Genomic DNA, 12,238 nt, shown 5'->3' with positions numbered 1-12,238 from the left:
TAAGAAACATTAAAGAAGAGTGAAAGATGGACTTTTCAGTGGCTATCAATAAAAATCTGAGACTCTTAAGCAATCAAATGGACTGAAATCTTCTAAATCAATAAAATAACGTAAATTTTTCTGAACAAAAGAAGTCCTCTGTCCTCTGCCCTTGCTCCCATTTGGACATAGAGGTATGAATGCCAAAAGACTGCAATCCATAGAAATTTATGAGATCAGCTACATTGAAGAGATTACAGAAAATCCTGCCACATTTGAACCCTTTGATGTGCATCTCGTAAAAAAAAATCAGGATCTGTTTCCTACAGCGTTTTTCTGCAATCCTGAGAGTGGAAAATTTTTAGGGTAGATACAGTTGTTTTGTTATTTTTTTTTATGAGATCTGTGAAGTTCTACCAGAATCCTTTGATTCCTCGAGTTACAGCTTTATAGAGAGGATGGAGTGGGATGTGTCCTAATTCCCACGCTCCCTACTGAGAGCCTCTATTTATGGGCCTGGAAGAAGGGGGTGAAATAACAATTTAAGGATGCATTGGACATGTCTGGCCATTATATATTGTATGAAATTATTTTAGTAGTCCTTTACTCAGATAAACCAGGAACAGAGAGAGTTACTTCAAATTAAACTCAGTAATAAAAGATGATAATCAGAATGTAACAGATATATTGTAAATATGATACAAAGTGCTGTCACCTGGGACAAAGAAGCACTAGAAAAGAGGGATTGAAATAGTTTGCACAGCTCAGGAAGTAGATGAGAAATTTCATGCATACACAGCTAGATGGTCTTCTGGCTGTCTATTATGCTGTATTATATTGGAATATATTTATGAAAAATGAGTCAAAAAGAACATTGCATATTTACCTAACAAGAAGTCTTTCACTTTTTGGATGAACTCCTTAGTGATCTCTCCATCAACTTCAATTTGATTGATAGCTGTCTCCAGTTGCCCATTAAATCGTGAGCCTTTCAGTTTGTTGTCTTCTGCCATTTTTCTAATGCTTTTAACCTGGAAATATTATTAGAAACAGCAGTGCCATTTTCTGGAGGTTATCTGCCACTGCTTTGCAAGTTGGGCTCTGACACAAAGGTAATTTTGATCCAAGCCTCAGCTGGAATCACTTGATGTGGCTTTGAAAAGTCGTAGGAGACCTCTTTGGGGAACTCCAGAAGCTGCTACATCCTGGGCTTCATCTGGCCTCAGAAAAAGCCTAAATCATGCATTTTTTCCTCTCTGCAACCCCTGCTAAACCACAGCCCCCTCCTGTTTCTAAAAAAGAGTACTGACAGTTATTGCCGTGCTGTAGCTTGTCAGTGATCAGATTCAGGTCTAAGCAGATCTTATTAGATTCAGATCTGATTCGAGAAAGTGTAATTTCATTTGTCATTTCATATTGGACTTGCTGTTAAAAAACAGCTAAAGAGGTGTCTCAGTTTGGAAAGACAGGAGTCTGCTAAGGAAGGCAGGAGCCTCCCTGAAATGGAGAATGTAAACCCTCCCCACCCCTCCAAATTGCTATAAATCTTAACAAGAGGACACAAGGAAGGTAGAGTTCAAGGCTTGTCTTTAAAAGTTATGTTTCACCACTAAATTAGTATTCTTGATAATTTTAACGAGAACTTTAGACTAATTATCAAATTTCAATGGTATTTTACTTTGGTAGGGGCTTTGCCTTCGAGAATGGCCCAGGTACATCTGTGGTCAGCAGAGGGAAGAGATTTGGTCTTTCCCCATGCAGTGAGGAAAATGCTGATGGTTTTATTTCCGAAATGGCTCAGAATAGTTCACTCAGATTACCACGGAGGTGCCTGAGGCTTGTGCCCCGCAGGCGATGCCCCGGCAGCCCGGCAGGCGCTCCCCGGGCTCGGCGGTGCCCCCGGGGCCCCAGGGCGGTGCCCCAGCTGCTCATTTCCAGACCGGCTGGCTGGGATGCAGTGCCGAGGGCATTTTGAAAAGAGGAAATGGATGCCCAGGCATCCTGCAGGGACAGGACAAAGCCACAGCAGAATGTAATTTCTGCTGAAAATGTGCTTTGCCTATAACTGGAACAGGCATCATCTCTGACTGTTAATAAGAACAAACTCCTTACTGCTGCTTTGGGATTTGTCTGTTTTGTTTCCCTGGCATATGTTGCATTGGCCACACTTTGCTTGAATTATTATTCACTGCTACTGTGCAGTATAGTCAACTAATGGATGCCCTCCTAAACGTTACTGGGGGCAGAAAAGCTTCATCTTGAAATTATTTTCAAAAGGAATTTATTGGCAAACATAAGAGTAGTATGAAGTTGTATAAATAGAGCTTAACACCATGCACAGCAGTAATCCCATTGCAATAAGCATGTCAGGCTGCTGACAAATGGTGCCATTTGAATCTTTCCCAGTAAAAATTTGGACAATTCTAGCCTGAAACCACCTACTCCCATAGAAACATGGCACCATGACTTTTGAAATCAGCAGCAATGAGGAAGAAGATCTAGATAAAGCCAATCTCTTGGTGGGGCTAACACCTGGTACTGAATCATGATAGGTCTATAATGCTGGGACAGAGTCCATCACTATGTCACCGTCTTTGTCCAAAGAGCAGATGAGTTTTTCTGGATTTGTGACCTCCCAAATCTCATCCTCCATCCATTTCACTGAACAAATGTAGGTTTGATATACAGCACCTGATTCTCAGGTTCCCGTAGCTGAGTAGTCAAGTTATTTAGCATCACAGCAGTCTCCTCAGCTTTCCTGAAGGCCTCGGAGGAGAGAGGAAGAGCTCCACTGCAGTCTGGGCCACCACAATGCCTTAGTCCATGATTGTCCTGGCACAAAGCTCCCCCACAGGGTGCTGTGGCACATGGCTGGTCTCCTGGCACACCACAGACCTGCAAGAGGGAAGATGCTTATGTCCAGACTCCTCCGGGGGCCTGAGATACACTCCTGAGGGAAGGAAGATGTTTGGCATCATGTGAACATTGGATATATGATAGGATATTCCCCAAGACACAGCATCTGGTCTTTATAAAGATGGGTATCACTGCCATTACAGGTCCCTCTCCCCTGATTTGAAGGATGCAATGGCAGCACCCATGGCTCTGAGCATCCTTGCAGGAGCCATTTGTTAGGCTCCAAGAGTTGCACCAAGACCCTTGCTTCACTCTTCTTTAGCAAAAGGGCTGAAGCCATTCCCTAACTATATCCAGCCCATGGATCAATGGCTTCTTCTAAAGGATCCAGGTAATCTCTAACAGAACAAGGTGCCATGTCTAGTCCTCCATGTATTTTGACACAGATATGGAACCTATAGGCTTAGGTGGATGATCTCTTCCAGATTTGTCATTAATTGGTACTATCAGGTATTTACTGCTGCCTGCAGAAGAACAGAAATCCCCTTCTTTCCCAGAGGTGACACAAAGGATATGTGAGCACTCCCCATCCGCTCCAGGACAAAGTCACTCTGGTTAGTTTAACTTACTCATGGAGGAGGTTTGCCTTAATCTTCCTGAAATTACTCTGATGACTCTTGAGACTTGAGAGTGCTTAAACAGTTCCTTGTGCTGGGAACAATGGCTTCCAGAATGTTGGAAATAACTACAGCTGAGAAGTGCAGTTGTTCTGATGTGATTGGCTGTGGCAAGGAAGTGCCATTTCCCAGACTTAAAGATGCATGTAAGCATCCTTTTAAAATAAAACCTACTACAACATCAAAAAAAAAAAAAAAAAAAAGAAAAAAGAAAAGAAAAAAAAAAAAGAGGTTTTTGTTTTTTAGGGTTTTTTAAGCTTTCATTCAAAATCCACAGCACCTACCTTTTCATTCAAGTCTTGGATGTCAGGGCTTTTGATCATTCTGAGCTGTTGCAGCACAGTGCTTGCGTTAAAGACCTGATGGTCCAACATAGCGAGGGCCTCGTTCCTGGTGTACTCTGAGTGTCTTACAACAGGGGTTGTCCCCCTGGTCCTCTGTTCTGCCAGCAGTGATACTTCAGAGTGTTTCCTAATGTTGCTGATGGCCTCTGTACCAACAGAAATAGGGTTTAGTACCAACTGCATTTGGTTGCATTCAGTTTGTGCATTTGCTTGAATTCTGGACAATTGCTGAGTGACAGCTGATTCACTGGTGTTTAATTTGGGAAGCAGGAAAGGGCAGGAACTTTCTTTTCCTCAGCCAAGCCTTTTAATCCTTTACTTATCCAGTTGCCAAATAGAAATAGTTATTGATGCTCATAAAACCTGCTAAACTAGGTGAAAAAATGGTGGATCCTATGTCATCCACAGGATGCCAAGGTGTTTGACAAGGCAACAGAATAGTTAGAAGTATGAAAGAGATCCCATTATTGACACTAACTGCTACAGATCTGCATTCATCAGTAGCTCATGCATTGCTGCATTGTTGATTGAATAAAAGCTCCTGACATTTATTATGTTTTAAGCAGGAAAACTCTTTCTGCCAGTTGTCATGAAACAATCAGGTGCCTGATTGTGAGTCAGGAAAATAACCATCCTTTCTGCTCAGCATAGCACCCAAGAGTTAAGTGGTCTGCTAGAGTAAGACCAAAATTTATATTACAAATGGGAATATATGAGGGCTTTTTTGCCTCTGGAAAATCCAGTTTCAGGATTGATGAATTAAAAAAAAAAAAAACACTTCCATGATAAGCTAATAGGCCAGGCTAAAAATGCTTTCCAGCAAGAGTCTTGTTTGTTTAGTGAAAGCTTTTCCTTAAGTAGGCTCAAAAGGGTTGGAGAATATTATATTTTTTGCAGATTAATACCCTGAGAAAAGGATTCAGGCCCTTTGCAACACACATAATTTAAAGCTGTTACTGCTGCTGTTGAGGTTTCCCAGATCTCTGGAGAGCCCAGATTTGTGCCCACATTCTTAGGCAGAAATATGTCCAGAGCCAGAATTGATGTGTCAGCAGTGAAAAAGCCTTAGAGGTCTCTGATTAACATCTGTCTTTGTGCTGGTAACTGACTCAGTTACGAGTTGAAGTCAAAGACAAGACACTCAATCCTGTGTGTTTTGATTCAGGCTCTAAAGCCCTTGGCTGTGCTTTGATTGAAGCTGAACAATGTTAGTTGTCATGTGGAACCAGGGCTATTTATTTATCTTGTAATTCTTGGAAAAAATATACAGTTTAAAGCTAGCTCTTAATACAAAATACCTGGCAAGAGATTGCTGTAACTCCTCGTCTAAGCCAGAGATTTTTTTCTGTGCGACAATTCCATTGCAGGAATATTTCACAGTGGTTCAGCTCTCCATTGAGTGGCCTAAATGCATTTTCCACATTTGGTTTTTGATGGAGCTGCAGAGATTCCAAGTTCCTTTACATTAAACACAGTGTCTTAGCTCAGGCTTGATTTATAGCCTAGGAAGCTTCTCTCACTGTGTTACTGCACCTCAGCTGCTGCAAAGCCAGGGGCCAATGCTGGAAAGCCATAATTTAATGAGATCTCACAGACTGCAAGCATTGTTTTAAGGGCACTTGCATCTTGGTTTTTCCAGTGGTTTTAATTTATCATTAGATATTGATGTTTCCAGGTCATCTAGCTGAATGTGTGCCTGTGAGGCAGACTCCAACTCCTGATCCTCTGCACAGAGACAGTCAGGAGCTCATTCTGTGTGTGTGTCTATGGCACGAGTGCCAGATGTGCCCCAGATGGTGAATCTGCCTCAGCAAAAAGGAGAGGAAAAGCAGAGCCACAGATAGGATATGCTGCTGGTCTGAAAGGAAGGAGGAGCCAGTCTCTCCCCTGGGTATCAGAAAAGCTGTTTATCTTGAGGGAAATGTTATTTTTGTGCTATTATATGCTTGGTAGCAGAACCAATGAATATTTGTGGCCTTGATAGGAAATTCATCTTAAATTCAAGGTCTTCCCCTCCCCACACTCCCACGTGCTTTTTATAGGGCTGTTTATCTGTCTCCAGAGGCCAAAAGATTAAGTGGGTTTGGAATGTGACCAGAGAGCACCATGGATGCTTCAGCTCTGTGTCCACTGCTCTCCCTGGGATTTATTGTTTCTTTGCCTTTCTGCCTTTCTGTCTGTGCAAGGCTCAGTTGAATTGAGAAGTGGAGCCTGGGAGAGCTCTGCTGGCTGCTTGCAGAGGAGCTGCCCCAGGGGGCTGCCAAGTACAACAGGGCACGGGAGCCCTAAACCTTTGTTAATCCCTCTTTTCCTCTCTCCCATTCCCTCCACTTTGCATTTTGTTGACTTTTCCTTCTTTTTTCTTTTTCCTTTCTTTTTATTAAAACAAACAAACTAAAACAAACAAACAAAAAACCCCAAACCAAACCAAACCAAAAACCCAACTTGCCTGGGCCAAGTTTTTCTTGCCTGAATGAAACACAGAGGAACTGTAAGTGGGAGTGCACTGCTTGTAGACTGTGTCTTCTGCGGTGAGCACCCTGTCTTCTGGGGGTTCATATCTTGGCAGCCATCTCTTTGGAGAGGATTCTGCTGACCGTCTCCTGCCATTGTGGGTGGTGTAGCATCTGTTCAAGATCCCTGCCTGACACAGCCCCATTTTTCTCCAGAAACTAGTGTGGGACATCATCATTACAGCTATTAGCAGCTGATGGAGACTAAACTCAAACACAGAGGATGTAATTCTTTCAAAAGTGCCAAGGAGCTCAGTTCTGCTTTCACATTTTTTGATGATGGAGAGCTACTTCTGTCCCACATAAAGTCAAGTATTTTCCCATGAGAACACTAGGAAGCTGCACTATGACACAATGCTTTAATTAAATAAACTGTTCCTGTACAAGGTTCTTTAAGTATTCCTAAGAGGAGTCAAACGTGCTGGGGGAATCCTTTGCTGTTCCATTGCATGTGAGTCTGTACTGTGAAACTGGGTTTCTTTTGTATCCTGATGTAAGCATTTGGATTTATGAGACTTCTGACAGATGTGACCCTGGCGCGTGCATCTGAAATTTGGGATGCTAGAAATCACAGCATTTTAAGACAAAAGAGAATTTGGAAAGTCAGTATAAAATGTTATTAGTGTCAACATTTTTGTGCTACCATAGGGAGCGAAGGGATCTTTAAAATGTTGTATGGTTTAATTATGAGAAAGCATTCCAAAATTTTAGGGAAAATGTCCACCTATTTTAATTAATTGCTGACTTACCTTTGAAGTTCATGTACTGAAAACTTTGATGCAGATGTATTTTTTGTTGTAGAAGTTCAAACACTAGGTTGGCTTCTTCTACTATGTCTTCTATGCTCTTGTTAAGGTCAGGAAATTCAAAGGGTGAACTGTGAAGGGGATCCATCTCTGCAACTTTTTGTCTGAAGGGGATAGGACAGTTATGCAGAAGTCAGATCAGATTGTTCTTAAACTAGAACCAAGTTACACAACATTTTAGAGGGCAAGAGATACATTTACAAATAAGCAAAAACATTTAATTATATGGCTTATTTAGAAAACCTTAAGTATGAATTGGAAATTTCCAGCATTTAACTATATGTCTCTATGGGTTAGGCATATATTAAGGATTATTTTGTTCACAGATCTGTTGAAAACAGTGACTTAGTGGACCAGCATCTGTGTGCTGATCAGAAGTGGGATTTGATATGTAGGGATGGCTGGTGGAGTCTGTGGGAAGACAGTTTTTCAGCTAAGGGATTTTTCCAGGAGCAACCTAGCCCTTACTGAAGGTAGCCCTGAAAATCCCTGATGCCTGAAAGGGCCTCCAGTGAAAGGACAGGATGTCTCAAAATGCGTTCTGTTTCAGAAATGGCATCTTCGAAGGCTTTGAAGCGCAAGTCACAGCTGGGCATTCGTCCTCCTTTAGCTTCCAGCTTTGCTGCAAACCTCATTAAGCCCTGCACAGTCTGAGCAAGAGCAGCAATTTCAGCATCCCACTGATCAAAACAAAGATGACACTGAGGGCAGGAGGGAAAGTCCTTCTCAAAGCCGCGGGCGCACTGGTCGCAGAGCCGGCCGGTGACACCAGCCCGGCAGTTACACGCGCCGGTGGCTTTGTCACACGTGGGCTGGCGGGTCCCCTCCAGGTTACACTCACACGCTGCAAGAAAGGAACAGCAGGTTACATCCAGTTGTTCCTTTTCTGTGGGATTAATGCATGAAAAAGACACTTTTCAAGATAATAAAAGCAAAGCAGTGTTTTAGCTAGAGCAAGGTGGACTGCACAGTAGTGGCTCTTCATCTCTGACTTCCATCTTAACCATTTAAATAAAAATATAGATAAATAATATAAGCACTTGTCCATCTCATACACACAAACATATGAAAGGCTGTTTCTCTACATGAATGCGTTGTTTCCTCTGTGAATATAAAAGGTGAGCATTTATGTTGAGGCAGTTCCTAATTCAGTTGTCCCACGCAATAATACTTACAAACGCAATGCAGCTGGGGATTGCCAAAGTAGTTTTCCTCACATTCATTACAGCATCTTCCACTGTAACCTGGCTTACATGGGCATTGGCCTGTAAGCTGTAAAGACAGATAGGGTGGAATAACTTCCAGCGGAGCCATAGGGCTGGATATACATTATTACAGCTGTACAAGAGCTGCAGCAACACTGCTTGCTCAGTCTTTGAACACCATGGTTTGTTTACACAGTATTGGCCCAGCTTTCCTACCTTCCTCCTGAAGATCCTGAAAACAAAATGCAGTCTGAGAAATGGCTTTGCTTAACTAATGTCAGAGATTTTGTATGATCCAATCTACTGATGCTGTTTGGGAACTCATCCTCTGACAATGATCTGAGGATTCTTTTCCTTTGCAAAATAATTATTTTTTATTTTTGCTAGATCTAAGAACTCATCTTAACATTTCAACTTAAACTACACAATACATCAATTGTAACTGAAAACCTTGAGGATATATTATGCAAGTTGCCCTAGAAAAAATATTTTGAAATTCAGCTATTAAATTAGACTCCAGGGAATTACAACTTTGATAACCGCTAGTATTTCTTTGAAGTCAAGAACTAAATTTGCTATAAAAAATAATAAATCTACTGAATAAACTGGAACAGAGAGCATATTGAAAGAAAAATGTGCAAGTACATCAGCAAGATTTGAGGATAAGCTCCTGGTGCTCTGAAGTCAATGGCAGAATTGCTGTTGACTCCATGGGACCACAATTTCACCTCTCTGTTCTGAAATGCTGTTTAATTTTTTTCTACATTCTAGCCCAGAATTGTGCACAGGAATTAAAGATAAGAAAAGGTACTCTAGAGTATGATAGATGAGGCTTGATTAATGTAATGGCCACAGCTGCTACTTTATGAAGATAAACACTTAAAAAATACTCATTAGACTCTTGGGTCCGAGCTTGGATTTCCTTCTTCCCTATATGCGTAGTTATGAGGCAGCTTTTTCCTGTGACATCTTTTTACAATGTATTTCTAAGATCCACTTGACAAAAAAACATGCAAAGAGAAATTGCAAAGCCTCATTATCACAACAACACTTTTGATTTAATGACTGTTGAAGATTGCATGCAAGATGTTTTCCATTACCATCTGTATGGCTGATTACCTTGTCAAGTGAGCAGTTTGCCTTATCTCTCTCTTTGAATGACCACATTCACACCTTCCTCGGGAGGGGACCTCTGCTGATAACAGACTATTGAATATTGGTGCATGACTGATAAGAACTATAACATCCCATTGTGAGATGCTCCGCCCAGAGGGAGGAGCCAAGCACTGCTACCCCATATACTCCAAGATTCTGAAATTGCAGTTTCAGTTTTTTTCTCCACGAGATTCCCCAGAGGAACAGCAGCTGCCTTTTCCTCCTGGATCTTCAGAGGAAGACTACATCCTTCTCTACAGATTCCCCTTGCTCCAACAGAACCACACCTGATACTTCAGAGGACTGCAGCCACATTTTCAATCGGACTGCCACCAGCACCCTGACCAACAGGGTGTCAGGTTGGGTTCTGACTCTGTCAGTGTTGTTCCAGTGGACTGTATTGTTTATTCTTTTTATTTCTTCCCTATTAAAGAACTGTTATTGCCTGCTCCCATATCTTTGCCTGAGAGCCCCCTTAATTTAAAATTGTAGCAATTCGGAGGGGTGGGGAGGGTTTACATTCTCAATTTCAGGGGAGGCTCCTGCCTTCCTTAGCAGACTCCTGTCTTTCCAAACCAAGACAATGACTCACAGTGTGATTGCACCAACTACAAACTTCCAAAGAATTTTTTGGTTTTAGGGAATATGACAAAAAAACGATCTTCATTTATAAGAGGGTCCCCACTTTGCCATGTCAAAACACCAGCACCTCGGTTTCTGGAAAACGGTAATTTCCTTGCCTGGTTGCACTGGTTGCTTTGGGAGTTCTTTGGATCACAGTCACAGGTCTGACATCCTTTTCCACTGGCCAGGTCCCAGTAGCCAGAGGCACACTGGTCACACGTGGCACCCAGCACATGGGGCAGGCACGGACAAGCTCCTGTGGCTGGGTCACACAGGCAGGCTGCGTCCCCCCCTGGGCACAGGGCAGGCTGAACACCTACCAGATTGCACGTGCAGCCTGGAAAAAGAGGGACAATTACTACAGCAGACAGAAATACAGACAGCTGATGGCCAGTCAGAGCTGGATAGAAAGCCCATGCTGTAGGTTTACTTTTAGTGACCTTGAACATGTTTAATCTCATACACATTATCTGTCTTTCTGTAATAACTCATATATGGCTTTGAGAAAAAAGCTTACTGTGAATGTTCAACCCTTTTAAGATAGGCACAGAAAATGAAGGCTCAGTGTATTTTGAATCTTATTAGAATGCAATGTTAAATATGTTGGGCAAGGATAAGTTGATTTACAGTAGGCATTATCCAGCGTGGGAATCCCCAGTAAGCCAAGTAAGATAAGAAGTCTTCCTTGTAAGGAGCCAAAAGTTCTTACTTAACAATTTCTAACAGACATCTTCCAAGAATGAACAAGGGATGGGCTTGGACTGTATTTTAGAGATTCCCAGAAAAATTGTTTCTTGACTATACTTATAGTTATCTTGGCCATAAAAATTAAATCCTCAATCAGGCACATCTCTGAAAATGAGTTTAGAGAAAAACTGGGAAGAAGCTTGTGCCTTGCTTTTTCTTTCACTCCTACTCTTCTGTTCAAAGTGCTGAGTTACTGATGTGTCCTCATGGAATCTATTCAATTGCCTGAATGCTCTCTCTCTAGCCACTTACTGAAAACAACTGGTAAGGCAGGAAGTTCAGCAAGGGATCATCTGGTTAACTGAGCTCTAACTGAACTTAGTTGGCATCAGCCAGCAACATGGATAAACAATTATCACTGATTCCTTTACTTTTGATTCCTTCCTGAATAAGCTGAATGCACATTTTTTCTTCTAACAGAGAGTACTGCTTTCATTTCACATAGAGTATTTCCTAGGAGTGACATTCAGTATGAGAGTGAGTTGGATGACAAAGAATTTAATAGATGCCATGTTAAGTTATTTGTATCATTGATATATTTATATTTAGTAGATAGAGAAATATATTTGTGATTCTTATATTTTGCTCTATTTATCTTCTTCAGTTTTGTCCTCCCTCCAAGGTCTAGCCTCTCCCTATAGCCTATTTTTTAAAAACATTTCTTGGTAGTAAAACACAGTTGCAGTGTTTTTACTTACTTTGACAGCTTTGATTGAGGGCTGAGCCAAAATAACCTGGTTTGCAGAACTGGCAGTTTGCTCCATGGGTGTTGTGTAAACACTTGGTGCATTCCCCAGTGACCCCATTACAGGACTCTGGGTCTGTCAAATCAATGTTGTTATTGCAGGGACATGGTGCACAGTCAAGCCCAGGGCTGCTGGGGTTTTTGTAGAACCCACTAGGACACTTGTCACACTGATTGCCTGTCAGAGGAAGGTAAAAATATTGTTGGCTGATGGAATTCAAGTGAAACATGTAATTTCCAGTAATATTATTAAAATATTCAGACTGTCTGTTCAAATGCACATTTCCAGTGGAAAATATCCACCTGTTTGAGATCATTGCCCTTTAATTCTCTGAACAGTTTAAATTATATCTTCCCCACTGAAATCTGATGGTAAGACACCCTTCCCATCCCAAGCTGTTTATACCAAGGAAGGCCTTTCAGTAAGAACAATTAGGTGCCCCGTCATATAACACCTCCAAACGCCTTTTTCCACCAAAGTCCATTCAGTGGCAGTACTCAGGGTTAGCCATATTTGCAGGATTTTCCTTGGCCCTTCACTCCAACAGCAGCATTGGTGGGTGGGGGATACCCAGGAGTTCAGATGA

At 41.8% G+C, this 12,238-nt stretch overlaps 1 protein-coding gene across 3 annotated transcripts in view; it reads right to left on the bottom strand.

Annotated features, from left to right (window-relative positions):
- LAMB4 (laminin subunit beta 4) overlaps positions 1-12,238 on the bottom strand; it is a 43,747-nt gene that overhangs the window by 5,179 nt on the left and 26,330 nt on the right. For all 3 annotated transcript variants that reach the window (XM_030960414.1, XM_030960413.1, XM_030960415.1), the window contains exons 23-30: positions 11,605-11,829; positions 10,276-10,496; positions 8,351-8,447; positions 7,644-8,019; positions 7,119-7,279; positions 3,797-4,002; positions 2,671-2,874; positions 866-1,010 (exon numbers count right to left, since the gene is read on the bottom strand). In XM_030960414.1, the coding sequence (XP_030816274.1) occupies positions 866-1,010; positions 2,671-2,874; positions 3,797-4,002; positions 7,119-7,279; positions 7,644-8,019; positions 8,351-8,447; positions 10,276-10,496; positions 11,605-11,829 (1,635 nt within the window). The remainder of the gene's footprint in view (positions 1-865; positions 1,011-2,670; positions 2,875-3,796; positions 4,003-7,118; positions 7,280-7,643; positions 8,020-8,350; positions 8,448-10,275; positions 10,497-11,604; positions 11,830-12,238) is intronic.

This window comes from Camarhynchus parvulus, chromosome 1A (assembly GCF_901933205.1).
Source record: "Camarhynchus parvulus chromosome 1A, STF_HiC, whole genome shotgun sequence".
Taxonomy (NCBI): Eukaryota; Metazoa; Chordata; class Aves; order Passeriformes; family Thraupidae; genus Camarhynchus; species Camarhynchus parvulus.
Note: the sequence above shows the minus strand (reverse complement) of the source record. Positions and strands in the feature narration are given on the sequence as shown.